This window comes from Erinaceus europaeus, chromosome 12, assembly GCF_950295315.1.
Source record: "Erinaceus europaeus chromosome 12, mEriEur2.1, whole genome shotgun sequence".
NCBI lineage: Eukaryota > Metazoa > Chordata > Mammalia > Eulipotyphla > Erinaceidae > Erinaceus > Erinaceus europaeus.
In genome coordinates this window covers 3,563,635-3,581,477 of record NC_080173.1, presented here as the reverse complement: position 1 = coordinate 3,581,477, position 17,843 = coordinate 3,563,635, and the positions used below count along the sequence as shown (strand labels likewise).

General features: G+C 51.0%; 1 protein-coding gene and 1 long non-coding RNA gene across 3 annotated transcripts in view; both read left to right on the top strand.

The window, feature by feature from the left end:
- The first annotated feature begins 119 nt into the window (after positions 1 to 119).
- Positions 120 to 12,451, top strand: LOC132541816 (uncharacterized). Of its 2 annotated transcripts, none has more exons than XR_009552897.1 (3): positions 120 to 170; positions 1,448 to 1,537; positions 12,046 to 12,451. It is a non-coding gene; the product is annotated as an uncharacterized LOC132541816 (long non-coding RNA). The 2 variants fall into 2 exon arrangements; XR_009552898.1 differs by lacking the exon at positions 120 to 170 and adding an exon at positions 287 to 376 and having other exon boundaries at positions 1,443 to 1,537.
- A 2,802-nt stretch (positions 12,452 to 15,253) lies between these two features.
- The window catches only part of LOC132541789 (cytoplasmic phosphatidylinositol transfer protein 1-like), a 185,017-nt gene continuing 182,427 nt past the window's right edge, over positions 15,254 to 17,843 (top strand). The window contains exon 1 of the mRNA XM_060202485.1: positions 15,254 to 15,587. Within this exon, the coding sequence (XP_060058468.1) occupies positions 15,540 to 15,587 (48 nt within the window). The 5' untranslated portion in view covers positions 15,254 to 15,539. The remainder of the gene's footprint in view (positions 15,588 to 17,843) is intronic.

The window sequence follows — 17,843 nt, the reverse complement described above, 5'->3', positions numbered from 1 at the left end:
GCAGGCCGCGTCAGTGTCCCGGCCACGCGGTGTGATAAGGAGAAAACCCGGGAAGTCTGGGCGGAGGGACACAGCATAGCGGCTGTGCGAACAGACTCTCCTGCCCGGCGCTCCCGCAGCCCCGGTTCGAGCCCCCGCACCACCGGAAGCCAGAAATGAACAGGGGCGCGGTAGAAAAAAGAAAGAAAGAAAGGAAATGTCAAAAGCGTTCCTATTTATTTGATAGGACGGAGAGAGAAAGGGGGACAGACAGACAGACACCCCGGGAAGCTTTCCCCCCGCAGCTGGGGGACCCGGGGCTCGAACTCAGTGACTTGGGCGCCAGCACCAGGCCCCTAGAGCGATTTTTATTTATTCTTACGTATTTTTGTAAGAGGTGTTTTCTTTTTTTCCCCTTTATTTTCTTTATAGGGAGATCAATGTTTTACACCCGGCTGTAAATATGAGAGTTTGTACATGCATGACATTTCCCAGTTTCTAGAGGAACTTGTAGAATGACCTTCCCTTCACTTCCCTCCCTGCCTCCCCTCTTTCTTTTTCTTTTTTTAAAATTAAAAAAAATAATAATTTATTGGATAGACACAGCCAGAAATCAAGAAGGAAGGGGGTGATGTTGAGGGAGACAGACAGACAGACACCTGCAGCCCTGCTTCACCATTCGTGAAGCTTTCACTGTAACACCTGGCCCTTCTTTCTTTTTCTTTCTTTTTGTTTTCCCCGCCTCCAGGGTTATCTGCTATGAGTCCACTGCTCCTGGAGGCTATTTTTCCCTTTTTTTTTTTTTTTTTTTGCCCTTGTTGACCAAAACAAAGAGAAATGGAGAGAGGAGGGGAAGACAGAGAGGAGGAGAGACAGACAGACACCTGCAGACCTGCTTCACCGCCTGTGAAGAGACTCCCCTGCAGGTGGGGAGCCGGGGGCTCGAACCCGGATCCTTAGGCCGGTCCTTGTGCTTCGCGCCACCTGCGCTTAACCCGCCGCGCTACCTCCAGCCCCACAGCCCTGCCTCTTTTCTTTTTTTTTTTTTTTTTAATTTATTTCTTTATTGGGGAATTAATGTTTTACATTCAGCGGTAAATACAATAGTTTGTACATGCATAACATTCCCCAGATTCCCATTTAACGCCTCTTTCTTTTCGTAAGCAGAACCCTGCTCAGCTCTAGCTCATGCGGTGCTGAGGACTGAACGTGGGATCTCATAACCTCAGGCATGAAAATTTCCATAGCCGCTGCCCCCTAGAAAGATAGTTTATTTGCTCTTCCTGTAGGACTCTAGTGAGCATCAATCGCCACAATTTATGCAAGACATTATTATTATTATTATTATTATTATTTATTGCCACCAACGTTATAGCTGGGGCTCAGTGTCTGCATGTTGAATCACTACTCCTGATGGCCTTTTTTTTTTTTTTTTTTTTTTTCCTTCCCTCTTTATCTGATAGGACAGAAAGAAATTGAGATAGGCGGGGAAGATGGAGAGAGACAAAGACACACTGGCAATCCTTTCTTTACTGCTCTTGAAGCTTCTCCACAGCAGGTGAGGAGCAGGGGCTTGAACCCGAGTCCTTGCACGTGGTATTGCGCCACAGCCTGCCCCCCGATGATTTCCGTTCCTAAGGACTGCACATGCTTTGGTTTATCACCACCCACCTCTTCTGCGTCCTTGACAAGCGCAGGTCCTGGGAGGTCAGCGGCGCGGCTGTGTAGTGCGGGTGAGAGTGTTGGCAGAGGCTTGCGGGGCAAGAGGAAAAGCTAGGACTGCTTTATATTAAATCTAGCTTGTTAGGCCGGTGGTTCTTCACCTCGTCAGCACCGACATCCCTTTGACTCTTAAAGATAAAGGAAATAACATGCAGGGCTGCCAGCTTACCTTCTGATGAACACCTGGTTGTGAGACCAGGCCTTTGCCCTTCCTAGTGTCAAGCACAGCCTAACCAACAGCCTTTTATGTACGCTGAATAGATGTTCTCCCTTACGCGCTGTTGAAAAACAACCTTGGGTAGGGGGCCAGGCGGTGGGGCACCTGGTTGAGCGCACACATGACGGTGCCCAAGGTGCCACGTTCAAGCCCCTGGTCCCCGCCTGTGGGGGGAAAGCTTCACAAGTAAGTGAAGTCGGGCTGCCCGTGTCTCTCTGTCTTCCCCTCTCTCTCAGTCTCCCCCGCTCCTCTCAATTTCTCTATCTCTAGCCAATAATAAATACATAAATAAAACATTAGAAAAAAAAATCTTAGATACATGTTCAGCGGAGAAGCAATCACAGAAACCAGACCTTCGGGGTCAGGCGGTGGCACACCAGGTTAACTGCACATGGTACAAAGAGAAGCCAGACCTTCCACCTTCTGCACCCCACAATGATCCTGGGTCCATGCTCCCAGAGGGATAAAGAGCAGGGAAGCTGGGAGTCGGGCGGTAGCGCAGCGGGTTCAGTGCAGGTGGCGCAAAGCGCCAGGACCGGCATAAGGATCCCGGTTCGAGCCCCCGGCTCCCCACCTGCAGGGGAGTCGCTTCACAGGCGGTGAAGCAGGTCTGCAGGTGTCTGTCTTTCTCTCCCCCTCTCTGTCTTCCCCTCCTCTCTCCATTTCTCTCTGTCCTAACAATGACGACGTCAATAACAATAATTACAACAACAAAAAAAACAAGAGCAACAAAAGGGAAATAATTAAATGTAAAAAGCAGAAAAACCGAATAAAGCTATCAAGGGAAGAGGTTGGGTACGGAGCTCTGGGGTGGGCACTGTGTGGAATTGTAACCTTCTTATTCTATAGTCTTGTCAACATTTCCATTTTATAAATAAAAATTAAAAAAAATATTCAATAAGGAACTAGGGGGTATACACCTGGTAGAGTGCACGCCTTACAGTGCACAAAGACCCAGGTTCAAGCACCAGCTCCCCACCTGCAGTTGTGAAATTACGCTACAGATACCTCTCTGTCTCTGTCTCTCTCTACCCCTCCCTCTCAAGTTCTCTTAGTCTCTATCCAAAAATAATAATAATAATAATTTTTAAAAGGTACAAAAATTAAAAATCATGAATGGGGAGATAGCATAATGGTCATGTTAAAAGACAGGTTTTTTTTTTTTTTTTTTTTTTTTTACTGGGAGGGGGTAATGTTTTACAGTTCTGTTGTTGACACATGGGTATAATTCCTCATGTCCTGGTGATATGTCTGCAAAACACTCCCATCTCCAATTTAGGTCCTTTTCAACCATCACGCACAGAAAGACTTTCATGCCAGTTATATCCTGAATGGTGTCACTTCTTTCCACATCCACCGCGACCCCTTCGTCCAAGCCACCACAATTTTCCTGCTGGGATGTCCTCTCAACTGCTGTCCCAGCTTGTGCTGACTGGACCTAATCACCACACAGCGGGCAGGGCGGCTTTCTGATTCTCTTATTCACTCAGGCCACTCGTCTGCCCCAGATCCACCGTTTCTCCATCTCACTCAGACTGAAAACAAAGTCTTACGGCTCAGCAGATAAAGCGTTGGTCCCATTCATGAGACACCAACTTGGAGGCCTGGCATTGCATGTGCCTAACTGATGCTCTGACTCTCCGCTTTTCTTTCTCATTGATAAATAAATAAAACTTTGCTTTTGGTTTGTTTATTATTGGATAGAGACAGAGAGAAATTGAGAGGGAAGGGGATGATAGAGAGGGAGAGAGACAGAGAGACACCTGCAGCCCGGCTCCACCACTCGTGAAGCTTTCCCCCTGCAGGTGGGGACCAGGGGCTTGAACCCAGGTCCTTGCACATTCTAGCATGTGCGCTCAACCAGGTGTGCCACCACCCAGCCCACTTAGCTCCGATTTGCCCTCATTTACTCTGGTCTTCCAAAAGGCTAGGTGTGACCTGACTGCTCTCCCTTCAGGGTTCTGCCTCTGCCTAGAATCTTCATTCCTCAGCCTTCTGCAAGACACCCTTACAGACTCCAGACCTTGGGCTCCTGGTATCACTTCCCCGACCACCTCCCAAACACTATTTTCCCTGGCATGTGTGTTTATCTGTCTTCTCCCCATCTGAATCTTCACGGGGAGGGGGGGGGGAGAGGACAGGCAGTGGTGCACCTGGTTAAGCACACACATCACTACCTGCAAGGACCCGGGTTCGAGTGCCCGCTCCCCACCTGCAGAAGGTACACTTCACTATTGGTGAAGCAGGTCAGCAGGTGTCTAGTTTTCTCTCTCCCTCTCTATCTCCCCACCCCTCTGAATTTCTCTCTGTACTGTCAAGTAAAAAATAGGAAAAAAAAAAAAAAAAAAAGGCAAAAACGGCCACTGAGAGCATCGGATTTGTTGTGCTGGCAATAACCGAGAATCTTCTCAAAGGCAGACATGTGCGTGGTTAATATGCCAAGTGTGGCACAAAGGCCAAATATGAGAAAACAAGTGTGACAACCACATTCATTAGCATGTAGGTATACGGGTCACTAAGTGCTGATGATATAGTGCTGCATTTCTTTCTGAATATTTTCTCGGTCTGAATTTCCCACTACCAATTTTTCTCTGCTGAAAGCACATTTTTTTCTTTCATTCATTTATCTATTATTGGATAGAGACAGAAATTGAGAGGATTTGGGGAGATAGAGAGGCAAACAGGGAGACACCTGCAACCCTGCTTCACCACTCATGAAGCTTTCCCCCTGCAGATGCGGACCGGGAGTTTGAACCTGGGTCCTTGCGTGCTGTAATGTGTGCACTTAACCAGGTGCGCCACCTCCCAGGCTCAGCAAGCTAGTTTCTTACTAAGTCACTAATTTAAATCTTGGACTCGTCCAAATAAAGAACTCACAGAGTTTATAATATAATAATCTATTTTCCTGACCAGAGTTTATTTTTCTTCCTTTTCCAAGTTTTTAATTTATTGATTGATTTATTGAGAAACATAATAGGAGGAGAGAGAAAGAGCCAGACATCACTCTGGTACATGTGCTGCCGGGGATTGAACTCAGGACCTCATGCTTGAGAGTCCGATGCTTTATCCACTGCGCCACCTCCCGGACCACTTTTCCAAGTTTTTTGCTTAGATTTCAATTTGTTTTCCCTTTGTTGTTGTTGTTGTTGTTGTTGTTGTTGTTACCTTTACGACTAGCGAGGAAGCCTTCAGTTGGTTTTGGAATCAACTAGAACTTTCTCCATCAGCTATTTGCCTCTTTCTTATAGCAACCCCACCTTCCGCCCATGGTCCTTTGTCTTTAGTTCTGGTGCCAGAGATCTCAGATGTGCAAGTCCTGTATTCTACCAGCCAAGAAATCTCCCGACACTACCCAACATAGAATTGGCTATTGCGGGAGTCGGGCGGTAGAGCAGTAGGTTAAGCGCACATGGTGCAAAGTGCAAGGGCGTAAGGATCCCGGTTCCCCACCTGCAGGGGAGTCCCTTCACAGGCTGTGAAGCAGGTCTGCAGGTGTCTGTCTTTCTCTCCCCCTCTCTTCCCCTCCTCTCTCCATTTCTCTCTGTCCTATCCAACAACAACAGCTATGACAACAATAACAACTATAACAAGGGCAACAAAATGGGAAAAAAAATAGGCCTCCAGGAGCAGTGGATTCGTTTGTGGTGCAGGCACTGAGCCCCAGCAATAACCCTGGAGGCAAAAAAAAAAAAAAGGATTTGCTGTTGCATGTAAGGGGTGGCAGGTCGCATATGTCTGCAGGGGTCTTGGCCTAAATATCAGGAAAGATGGAGATACCTTTGATTTACCAAGACGGAGCAGATGGGGAGCCGCAAGCCAGGGGCTGTGGGAGTAAGTCAGACGCTCAGTTTTGCATATGAGAAGTTTGATGGCTATGCAAGTGACAGTGGTAAAGCGCGAGTTGGGGCTGGACGGTGGTGCATCTGGTTGAGCACATACATTACCGTGCACAAGGACCCAGGTTCAATTCCCTGCCCCCCACCTGCAGGGGAGACACTTCACAGACAGTAAAGCAGGACTGCAGGCATTCTCTCTCCCTCTCTCTATCTCTTCCTCCCCTTTTAGTTTCTCTCTGTCCTAGCTAATAAAAAAATAGAGAGGGGGCAAAAGTCAAATGATGTAAACATCAAATTCAGGGGAGTCACTTAGGCTAGAGATTTGAGTGGAGGACTCATTAGCGTGTGTGGTGTCTACAGCTAGGAGGCACACACAAAAAGAATCAAGTTACAAGATGTCTCTAGAACACTCCACAGTTAGGAACTCTCTTTCTAGATGATGTGATATCACTTGATGAAACTAGGACAATGCTGGATACTAAAGAGCCAAAACAAGCTGTTTCTTTAGAAACAGATTTTAACTTATTTATTACAAACCAAAGAGCTTCACGTGAGACGGGGAGAGAAACCAGAGCTCTGCTCCAGTGTGTGGAGTGCTGGGGGCTGAACAAGGGCCTTCGGGCTTCCAGGTGTGATGCTGTGCCAGCTGAGCCATCGCCGCGGCTGCTGCGACAGCCTGTGTCCAGACACGCAGCATCAGTGGCAGTACTGGCTCCACTGAGACTCCTCTCCAGTGCGCACGGTGCGTGTAGTCCAGCTAACCTCACAAGGTCCCAGTGGTTTGCTGACTTTCATAAAAATACGTACTATAGGGGAAGCAGTTCCAGAAGCCAGACCTTCCCCCTTCTGCACCCCACAATGACCTTGGGTCCATACTACCAGAGCGTTAAAAAATAGGGAAGCTATCAGGGGAGGGGATGGGATACAGAGATCTGGTGGTGGGAATTGTGTGGAGTTGTACCCCTATTGTCCTATGGTTTTGTTAATGTCTCTTTTTTTAAATAAATAAAAAAGAAGAAAAAGAAAAAAATAGGTAATATAATAAAAAGTAAAACCCAGGGGCTGGGTGGTGGTGCACCTGTCACAAGGACCTGGGTTCGAGCCCCCAGTCTCCACCTGAAGGGGGAAAGCTTTCTCTGCCTCTCTCCCTATTGCTGCCTTCCCTCTAAATTTGTGGCTGTTTCTATCCAATAAGTAAATAAAGATAATTTAAAAAGGCATTTTTATTGATATTTATATATATATATTTTTTACCAAAGCACTGTTCAGCTCTGGCTGATAGTGGTGCTCGGGATTGAACCTGGCATTTGGAACCTCAGGGATGAAAGTGTTATCTTCCGACCCCACTAACTTAATAATATTATTTTTTAAAACATTTACTTATTCCCTTTTGTTGCCCTTGTTTTATTGTTGTAGTGATTATTGTTGTTGTTATTGATGTCATTGTTGTTGGATAGGACAGAGAGAAATGGAGAGAGGAGGGGAAGACAGAGAGGGGGAGAGAAAGACAGACACCTGCAGACCTGCTTCACCGCCTGTGAAGCGACTCCCCTGCAGGTGGGGAGCCGGGGGCTCGAACCGGGATCCTTACGCCGGTCCTTGTGCTTTGCGCCACCTGCATTTTACCCGCTGTGCTACCGCCCGACTCCCACTTAATATTTTTTAATTATATCTTTGGCCACAGAGTCTCCACGTGTTTTCCCATGGAAGTCACTTTTTTTTTCAAGTACTGGAGCTCAGTGCTACCATTCTCAATGGCTATTATTTTTCCTTTCTCTCTCTCTCTCTCTCTCCCTCCCTCTCTCATATAGGCAAGAGGCAGAGAGCAGTAGAGGACAGAGAGACAAAGAGAGGAGAAGAGCAGCACTGCTCCGCCACTTGTGAGCCTTCCCCCTCAGGGGGTCTGAACTTGGCTTCTCATGCATGTGCTCTACCCAGTGCCCCACCCAGTGCCCCACCCAGTCCCCTTGACCACGTTCTGCCAGCTGACATATGCGACCGACGTCCGCTACCCTGCCACACGCGGTTACGCACCAACAGCGCTGTCTACGTAAGGGAGGCCTGATACCGTCCTGCTCGTCAGAATCGCTTTGGGACTTGTTTTGCGAGTAGTAGGAGTGACTTTAGCATGTGCTGGTTCCTCGCAGGACCAGACACACAGGCATTTATGACGCATACGCGCGGGCTGGCAGACAGCGCATCCTGGGAGCTTCAGCTTACTCGCATGCTTGAAACCAGAGTCTCAGCTTCAGCCTCCCGCACCTGTAAGGCAGAGCTGAGTGGTGCTCAGCTCTCTCCCTCCTCTTCCTCCTCCCCCAGCCCTCCTCCACCTCCTCATCTCCTTTCTCCTTCTCTTCCTCCTCCTCCTCTCCAGCACTCCTGTGGAGCCTCAGGTTGAACCCATAGTCACCATAAGCTGGGACAACGACACTTCAGTGAGCAGTGAAGCAGGTCTGAAGGTGTCTATATAGCTCTCTCTGTCTCCCGTCCCTTCTCAACCTCTCTGTCCTATCTTCTTCTTCTAGCGTTTGCCCTTCTTCCGTAGCCAGTCAACAGCGTCAGGCTGAGCCTGATGTCAAGTTTCGAGACCTCCTTTGACTGGAGAGGTGGCAGTCGTTGACTATGTGGGTCACAGTCTGTCAGGAGCCGCAGGGGCAGTTCGGGTCGTCTCTGGCTCCCCAGCGATGGAACATAGCGGCGCACCGGCCATGGCCTGTTCGATAGCGATTGAGGAGGGCCCGATCATAACGTGCCAGGTCAAAGCCGGGTGGACGCTTGCAGGGGTCTGTGATGTGTTTGTTCTTGACCTCAGCTGACTGCCAGCTCTGTTTCCAAGAGACTGGAACAGAGAAGTTCAGTGTAGGCGTAGGGGACCAGATTGGGTGACGAGACGTCAAGCGTGGGACAGGGTGGGCGAAGATATCCGCGTAGATTGGCAGGTCCGGTCGAGCGTAGACGTGGGAAATGAACTTAGATGATGCCGCATCCCGACGAATATCTGGCGGGGCGATGTTGCTAAGAACAGGCAGCCATGGAACCGGGGTGGAACGGATGGTTCCAGAAATGATGCTCATGGAGGAATATAATTTGGAATCGACCAAGTGGACATGGGGGCTACGGAACCATCCTGGGGCACAGTATTCTGCAGTGGAATAGCATAATGCCAGAGATGATGATCGTAGTGTGGAAGCGCTCGCGCCCCATGAGGAGCTGGCCAGTCTTGCAATGATGTGATTCCTCGCGCCCACCTTTGCTGCAGTTTTTATGAGATGTTCGTGAAATGACAGAGAGCGATCGAGAGTAACGCCAAGATAGACTGGCTGGGCTTCATGCCGGATTCTCGTATCGCCAAGCTGCACATTAAGCTCACGCGAGGCCGAGGCATGGTGTAGATGGAAAACAGATGATACCGTTTTTGCAGTGCTAGGGATTAGTCGCCATTTTTTACAGTAATCAGATATCAGAGACATGTCTTTCGTGAGTGTTTCCTCGAGGATGTCAAACTTGGATGCCTGAGTTGCACAGCAGATGTCATCGGCGTAGATGAACTTCCTTGAAGAAGTTTCTGGGAGGTCATTGATGTAAATATTAAATAGCGTAGGAGCCAGAACAGAGCCCTGGGGGAGGCCACTTGAGACAAGTCTCCATCTGCTAGACTCTGTCCTATCAAATAAGACAGAAGGAAAAAAATAATAATAAAGGGAAAAAAATGGCGGCTGGATGCTTCAGCCACAGCAATGACCGTGGTGACGATAAAATAAATAAGACAACAACAATAATAACTATAACAACAATGAAAATCAACAAGGGCAACAAAAGGGAAAATAAATATAAAAAATAAATATGGAGTCAGGCAGTAGTGCAGCAGGTTTAAGTGCAAGCAGGTGCAAGGACCGGTGTAAGGATCCTGGTTCGAGCCCCCGGCTCCTCACCTGCAGGGGAGTCGCTTTTTTTTTTTTTGGGGGGGGGAGTCGCTTTACAGGCGGTGAAGCAGGTCTGCAGGTGTCTGTCTTTCTCTCCCCCTCTCTGTCTTCCCCTCCTCTCTCCATTTCTCTGTCCTCTCCAACAACAACGACATCAATAATAACTACAACCATAAAATAACAAGGGCAACAAAAAGGAATAAATATTTTTTAAAAATATTTAAAAACATAGGCATTCATAAGCACAGAATTGAACATTATTTTTTTTTAAAAAAAGATTTATTTATTCATCAGTGAGAGAGAGGGAGCTTGAGAGAGCCAGAGCATGACTAGCACACGCATTGCTACGGTTCAAACTCAGGACCCCCTGCTTGAGAATCTAATGCTTTATCCACTGTGCCACCTCCCAGACTGCTAAATAGTATGTGTATGTGTACTTGTATGTATTTTTTAATTATCTTTATTTATTTATTGGATAGAGACAGCCAGAAATTGAGAGGGTAGGGGTGATAGGGAGAGAGATAGAGAGACACCTATAACACTGCTTCACCACTTGCAAAGCTTTCCCCCTGCAGGTGGGGACCAGGGACTTGAACCCAGGTCCTTGTACATTGTGACATGTGCACTCAACCAGGTGCACCACCATTGGGCCCCCATGTACTTGTAGTATATGTGTACATGTATGTGTGTATATGTACACATGACACACATACTCACACACTCACACACACACACTCACACACACACACACACACACACACACACACACACACACACACCTGCCAGGGGCATTGTGCCTGTATGATTTCTTTGGACTCTGTTGTTTCTCTTTTTTCCAGATAGGTGGAAAGAGACAAAAGAGTGAAGGGCAGATACCACAGCACCACTTGACCCCTTGTGAACTTTCCTCTTTTGCCTGGCACTCCCATGTACTGATGGGGGCTTGAACCCAGGTTCTTGTGCATGGTAAACTATGCACTTTATTGGTGAGCTGTTCCCAGTGTAAATAATATATATATTAAACCAGAGCCATGCTCATCTCCAGTATTGTAGTGCAGGGGATTGAACCTGAGTCTTTGGAGCCTCGGGCATGAGAGTGTCTTTGCATAACCATTATGCTATCTACACCACCCCTAAACAGTATTTTTATAAAACAATGGAAAATGATATATTAAAAAAAAAAGCAGAGCATGGGAATGCCTTTACTTCACTATGATATAGTAATTTTGCTTTATTCTTTCTTCCTTTGCTCTGATTGTGGCAAGTTGAGAATGAGAGTCTCCAAAAGGTTCCTCTTAGAGCCCTAAATATTTATCAGATTAACTAGTAGTTACATGAACACAGTGGTCCTCAGCTGCAGGAGACACTCCCCTCTCCCTCCACTCCGACATCTGGAAATTGCGTGTGAGTGTGGGAGGCATGGGGGTGGCAGCTGCTACTTCCTACAGGTTAGAGGCCAAGCATGCTGCTAAGTGTCCTACTGTGATCCCACAACAAGGATTTACCTAGCGCAGAAGACAGCAGCACCCAGGTTGAGCAGCCTGAACTGATAAAAGCATACATTTAATACGTGTTTCTTTTTAAAAATATATTATTTATTTATTAATGAGAAATATAGGAGGAGAGAGAAAGAACCAGGCATCACCCTGGTACATGTGCTGCTGGGGACTGAACTCAGGACCTCATGCTGGAGAGTCCGATGCTTTAGCCACTGTGCCACCTCCCGGACCACTAACACGTGTTTCGTGGGTACCTGCAATGACCCTCACACCAATCTACATTTAATTCCAGATGACACAGCTGGGACATGGTCTGCGTCTTCAGGAAGCATGCCATCAAGTTGGAGAGGTAGAGAACAGGTAAAACAGAGTTGTACAGGACACAAAAGCCGTGCTTGGATCCAATCAGGACTCAGAATAAGCAGTCCAGATAGTTGTTCTGGGTTGTGTAGAGATAGGATTTTCAGTAAACTTTGACATTGTTATAATTTTCTTCTTCTTCTTCTTCTTCTTCTTTTTTTTTTTTTTACAAAGTTTGAGAGAGAGAGGGGAGAAGAGGGAGAGAGACAGCGACACCTGCAGCACTGCTTCACCACTGGTGAAATCTGCCCTGGCAGGTGGGGCCGGGAGCTTGAATCTGAGGTGCACCACCCACCACCCCCCCTACAGATCTTAAATACAGTGAATAGGAAGGAGGAAGATAATCATGATCTTCTGCTTTAGAAGTACCTGGTATTAAAAACACGATCTGAACAGATTCACAGAGAGTGTTGGTACTCACTTCTTTCATATTTACACCTTACACAGCTCTACCACTTCACAAAGTGGTTCAGGACCTTTTAATTTTATTTATTATTATTATTTACCAGAAGACCGTTCAGTTCTGGCATATGGTGGTGCGGTGGATTGAACCTGGGACATTGGAGTCTCAGGCATGTGAGTCTGTTTGCATAACCGTTATGCTATCTACCCTTCGCCTCAGGACGTTTTTTAATGCACAATGAGAAGAGCTTTGGGGCTGGTGGGCGGTGGCGGGAACATGCCAGAGAAGATGGTGAATTGTCAAGACTTCTCAGATGATGGGTTTTAATGGAAACCACCCACTTTGCATCGAGCACCTTCCTTCAGAAGTGTCACTCCTCTGGGATTATACGCTGTCACCTACATGTGCAGACGAATACTCTTTTTTCCTCCGGTCATGCCATTCCTCGCGGGTAAATTTACTCTTTGTTCCTCTTTTTGCCTTTTGTGCCCCGCCCACACTTAAAAATAAGTGATCAGTGACTGTAGCTTGTGTATTATTTATTAACCTAGTACCCAGACTTTGCGTAATGGTATCATTTTCGTAATGATGACCTTCAAGGCTCTTCGAAAGTTGATAGTATAGAATCCATTGATTGAAAACAAAAATACCATTCTCCCAGCTGATGACTTAAAGCGATTTCAAACAACACCTCTGGCCAGTAGATGGCGCTCTCCTCCCTTTTGCGTGAACGCGGTATGAATGAATAAGCTCTTCTTTGCCCTCCCCTCCCCCTAGGGCTGTGGGGTGAAAATCAAACCGTCCTCAAGCCCTTTCCAGAGCTCTTAAATTTGCTCTTTTCCTCCTCTGCTGTCCAGCTCAGATCCTCTTCACATGTGCCCTCTAGTATTATAATAATAGCCTCCTGTCACTGCCATCAGAATCACTTCTCAAAATCACAGATTGTCAAAGCCCCTCTGGAAGGCGACATAATGGGGGCTAGAATGGGTGGGGTTGGGATTCTCTGCAAAGACAGTGCACCCCTGGGAGTCTGGAGGGGAAGTGGAGGTCTTCTCCGGCCAGCACGTTCACTCGCTTTGGTGGGATGGGAGAAAGTAACGTGGGAGAGGTAGAGCCTCGGTGCTCCTGCCAAGAGGCCAGAGATAATCACTGAGAGGCTTTGGAGGCAGCTGGATGAGGGCTGGGCTGGACCAAGATTCATGTGACCAGGCATGCGGACAGACGGACTGTGGGAAAGGGGAGACAGAGGTCAGTGGAGAGAAGTCGGCTTACAGGAGAGTGAGAGGAGAAGCACTCACATGCACTGCACTTTGGGACGTTCGGAGAAGTAGCCCCTCAGCCTCAATATTCACCATCGAGTACTTGGCTGCAGAGTCAATGACTGGAACCAGGTGGAGAGCCAGAGAAGGAGTCCACGTATTGTGACATGCCATGCCGTGTGTGCGTGTTTGTAGTGGTGTACTCACTAGCTGCCGGGGGGGGGGGGGGGTACTAGGTACCAGGAGTGGAGACACTACTACACGCTTGTTTTCAAGTCAGAAGGGGAAAAGGAGAAAACAGCTTGAGCTCCTTTCCAAGCCACAGGCTCTCAGTGTGTTATGATTTCCATCACAGTGTCAGCTTTAGACTTCACACCTTGAGGATTTGCTTTACTTCTAATTAGTTGCCATTACTATTTCTGAGCCAATTCTGGGAAACATTTATCTACAAAAGAGTTTTCTTTAAAACACACACACACACACACACACACACACACACACACACACGTGCATGCTGGATACAGGGTGTCTTTCTTATATTGAGGCATTTTCTCCAGCCATCTGGGTGAGTTTTGTCACAAGTCCACCATCGTTATAAGGTTAATAATTTACCAATCATAATAAAAAAAAACCCTAGAATATTGAGACCATCTGTATGTATCGCTATCCAAGTTGGGGGGGGGAGAGGGGTGTCACTGCAGGATTTTAAAGCATGAATGTCTCTTTTTCTTTCTGAAAATAGATGATGCTTGCAAGTCACTCCACACAGAGAGGCAAGCGATGCATTTTCCATGGAACAACTTTACAGAAAAAACAAACTAAAAAAAAAAAAAAAAAAAACAAAACCCAGACAAATGAAAAACAGACTTCAGCAGTTCCATGCAGCTTCCTGAGTACTGAAGAATGTGCCTCTTGTGGTTAAAATGAGGGTTCTGTTTAATATGGATGAAACACCAACACTCCAGGCATTTCCATTGACATTTCACTGTGACTTTTTGAACTGGGGGACGCTGACAGGAAAACCTATCTTGCTGCTGTGGGAGAGCGGGCCCAGGAGAGGTAAAAGGTTATGTCCGGCTCCTGTGCCCTCTAGTTGTTTTCTTTCTCGGTGTGCATGAGCTCCATTTTTCCTTCGCTCTGCAGCTCTCCAGAACCCCTCTGAAACCCGTTAGGGAGCCAGGCAAGGGTGTGTCCCCATCGTCCTGAGCCCCAGCGCTCCAGCTCTCCGCAGGACCCGCTTCCTGGACGAAAGCGGGTGACGGCAAGGACCTTCTGCAGAGGTCAAGGGACGCACACTTGGGGACCCACGGCCCGGGGGCTTCCACCCCGAGTGTCTGGACGGAGCCCCCGGCGCGCCCGGCTGAGCAGGAGTCCGAGATAAAGAGCGCAGGGGAAGCCCCCTCTCTGCTCCCCAGCCCGGACCAGGCTCGGCCCGGGGTGGCCCCGCCGTCTGGCCGCGGCCCGCGAGCGACATGCTGTTTTGTTTAAACCCTCCACCTTCGCTGCCACTTCCCCATTGGCCGGATGGGGCTGCCCTCCCCGCCGCGGCCGCTGCTGATGTCAGCCGGGCTGGCGCTCGCTCCTCCCGCACCCGCACCCGCCCCCCGGCCCCCGGCCCCCGGCCCCCGGCCCCCGGCCCGAGCCGCCTTGCAGCCCTGCGCGGACGCCCGGCCCGGCGCTCGGGGACCCGGGGACTCGCCGGAGGAGACTCGCCCGCCCGCCGCCCAGGCTGCAGGACCCGGGGCCCCAGCCCGCAGGAGCCCGCGGCCGCTTCCCCTTCCTCGCCGCCCCCCCCCCCTGCGGACGCCCGGGTGCCTCGGGGACCGGCCCTGCAGGAGCCCCGGAGCCGCGTCCGCCGCCCGCCGCCCGCGCACGGGAGCCGAGCGAGCCTTTGTCTGCACCGCCGGCACCTCCCGCCGCAATGTGTTCCCGGTGACACCCGCCCGGGCTCGGAGGCGGACCCAGCGGCTGACTTGGGTGCATTCGTCTCGATTTCGGGGGGCGGGCCGGGGGAACCTTCTCCTTCCTCCTCGCTCGCCTGCCGCGGGGCAAGAAGCCCGGACCCCCGAGCGGAGCCTTTGCAGCGGGGCTCCCTCCCGCCCTGACTTTGCAGCCCCGCGTTCCGGGAGGAAGGAGGCGGGGGCGCCGCGGACACCCGGCCCCGAGCCCTGACATGCTCGCGGGAGGAGCCGAGGCAGCCTGCTGAGCGCACGGCCCGGGCAGCCTCGCCAGCCGCCTCCGAGTGCGGGGCTCCGGGCGCCCTGCCCCGCGCCTGGGCGGCAGCCTCGCCGATCGGGGGGCGCCCCACTTCCCGCGCGGGGTGTCGGAGGCCGGCGGGACCATGCTGCTAAAGGAGTACCGGATCTGCATGCCGCTCACGGTGGACGAGGTAAGTCCCCGGCCCGCCCGGCCCCCACCCCGGGGCGCCGAGCCCCCAGCTCCTCCTGCCGGCCGGGGGCACGGAGGGCGGCGGGGAAACGCGGGCGGACGGCGACCACTGGAGGGGACGAGAGGCCACCCCAGCCGGGGAAGGGAAAGCGCATTGGGTGGGGCGGCGGACTCAGGTGGGCGCTGGGGGGGGGCCGCCCAGTATCCAGATTCTGGGGGTTAGGATGCGCCAGGGGGAGTCGGTGCGCCCCTCCCTCCAGTGCAGACAATGAACAGCAAACCCACCAGCCCCATCCCCGGGACTGGAGGGGGGGAAGGGGCCTCCCGTGCTGGCCCGAGCCCAAACGGCCCTCCCACCCTTCGCTGTAATACAGGTCGGGGTGCCGCCGGGAGAAGCCCCTCGCCCCCGGGACCTCGCTGGGGTGGAGGGTGGTGCACCTCCGAGCCCTCGGGGGAGGGGCGTCCACCCGGGCCGGGGTCTCCCGCGGTCGCGCCCGCGCGCACCGAGACTCCCGGGACCTGGCCTCGACCTTGGGCTAACGGCCGGGCTGGAAAACTTTGTTGGTCTCTTGTTTCTCCAGCCGCCGAGAGCAGGTCTGCGGGCGAGCGGGGCGCGCGGGTTGCGGCGGCCACGGGAGGGCGCCCTGCACGCGGTGCTGTGCGGCCCGGCCCGGCCCGGCCCGGCCCGACCTGGGCTCCGGGTCCCGCCCGCCCCGCCCCGCCCCGCCCCGCCCCTGCCCCGGCCCTGCCCCGGCCCTGCCCCGGCCCTGCCCCGGCCCTGCCCCGGCCCTGCCCCGGCCCTGCCCCGGCCCTGCCCCGGCCCGCTCTCGGGTACCCCGAAGCAGCGGCTCCATCACTCAGGAAGTGGTGACTCAGGCCCCGACTCCCCTTCTTCCAGCTCGGCCTCCCTCCCTTGGTGGTGACTCCACCATTGCTCAGCGCCCGTCCAGCGACGGCGAGGGGGCGCTCAGGCCGGACAGAGCAAGAAACTCACAGGTGTGGTTCGGTGTGTGGCCAAACAAAGGGAACCAGACAATAGCATCGCGCTGACATGCGATTCATTTGCCAGACGTGTCATGGAGCTCTAACTTTGTGCGAGGGGGGCTAGCCGTCTCGGGAGAGGAACACCGGACTTCACCGGGAAGGCGGCTGTGCGCCCAGGTGGTTAGTGTGCGTCTGTCAGTTAAGGCAGGACCCCAGTTCAGCCCAGATCGAAGTAGCTCCGCCTTCTGCATCCCTGGAACACCGGCCGCCAGGGAGAGGGGTCAGTCGTTACCGGCACTGTCCAGGGGCACCGCCTGTGTGCTATCAATGGATGGCATTGAGCAGGGTCTTGAAGGAAGCGTCGTGCCAGGTGTCCGGGAGAATCTGAGGGTGGTACGTCAGGACCTTGTGCCGCAAGCGGAGAGATGGCACACAGGGGAGGGACGTGGAGCAGGAGGGAGGCAGGTGAATGGAACTGGCTGACCAGGGCCTTTCTAGAAAAGGTAGACATCTTCCCATCCTCTGGGCAGCTCAGTAACTCAGCTTGTCTGTATACGTCTGCTTCAGGCCTCCATGACTTTGTTAACAAGAGTTTGAAATCTAGGAGCGACATGGGGACTGTATTAAATGCACGCACACGCGCACGCACACGCACGGAGGTGATAGACAAGATAGAAGCTGTTCCAGATTCTTCTCCTCTGCCTGAACGCTTTCTTTATCCTGGCTGGTGACCTGCTCAGGGCTCCTTGAACACTTACAAGAGCTAGTCCTAACTTTTGCTGGGTACTGAAATCCAAGGGAGGTAACCAGATGAGTGGTGGAGGTGGAGACCCTTCCTTTCTTAATCCGCAAACAGAATCAGACTCCACCTGTAATATAATGTGCGACCATATGACATAATTAGTGTCTAATTCATTTGGATTAGAGCATGATCAGTTCTGTGAAGTCTTTTTCTGCTTTGTCAGAGAAGGAGGGAGGAAGCAATTCATATCGGTAACAGTTCAAAACAGGATTCAGATGAACCAAATCAGATGATTGATGAGGAAACTAGGCCCAGCTTGCTAAAAATTAGACCAATCTAGAATCTGGACAGATAGTAACTCCCCTGCACTCTGTCCCATTCTCCTTTGCACTTTGTTTTACTGACATTTACACTGAAAACGGAGAAGCAACTTAGTATCTGAAAAGAAACCGGTTATCATCTCTTAACTAGACCTTTGGAAACTGAACTTTTGCTTCAGCTGTTGCACTGCTTTGGCCTGGATTCAACCTG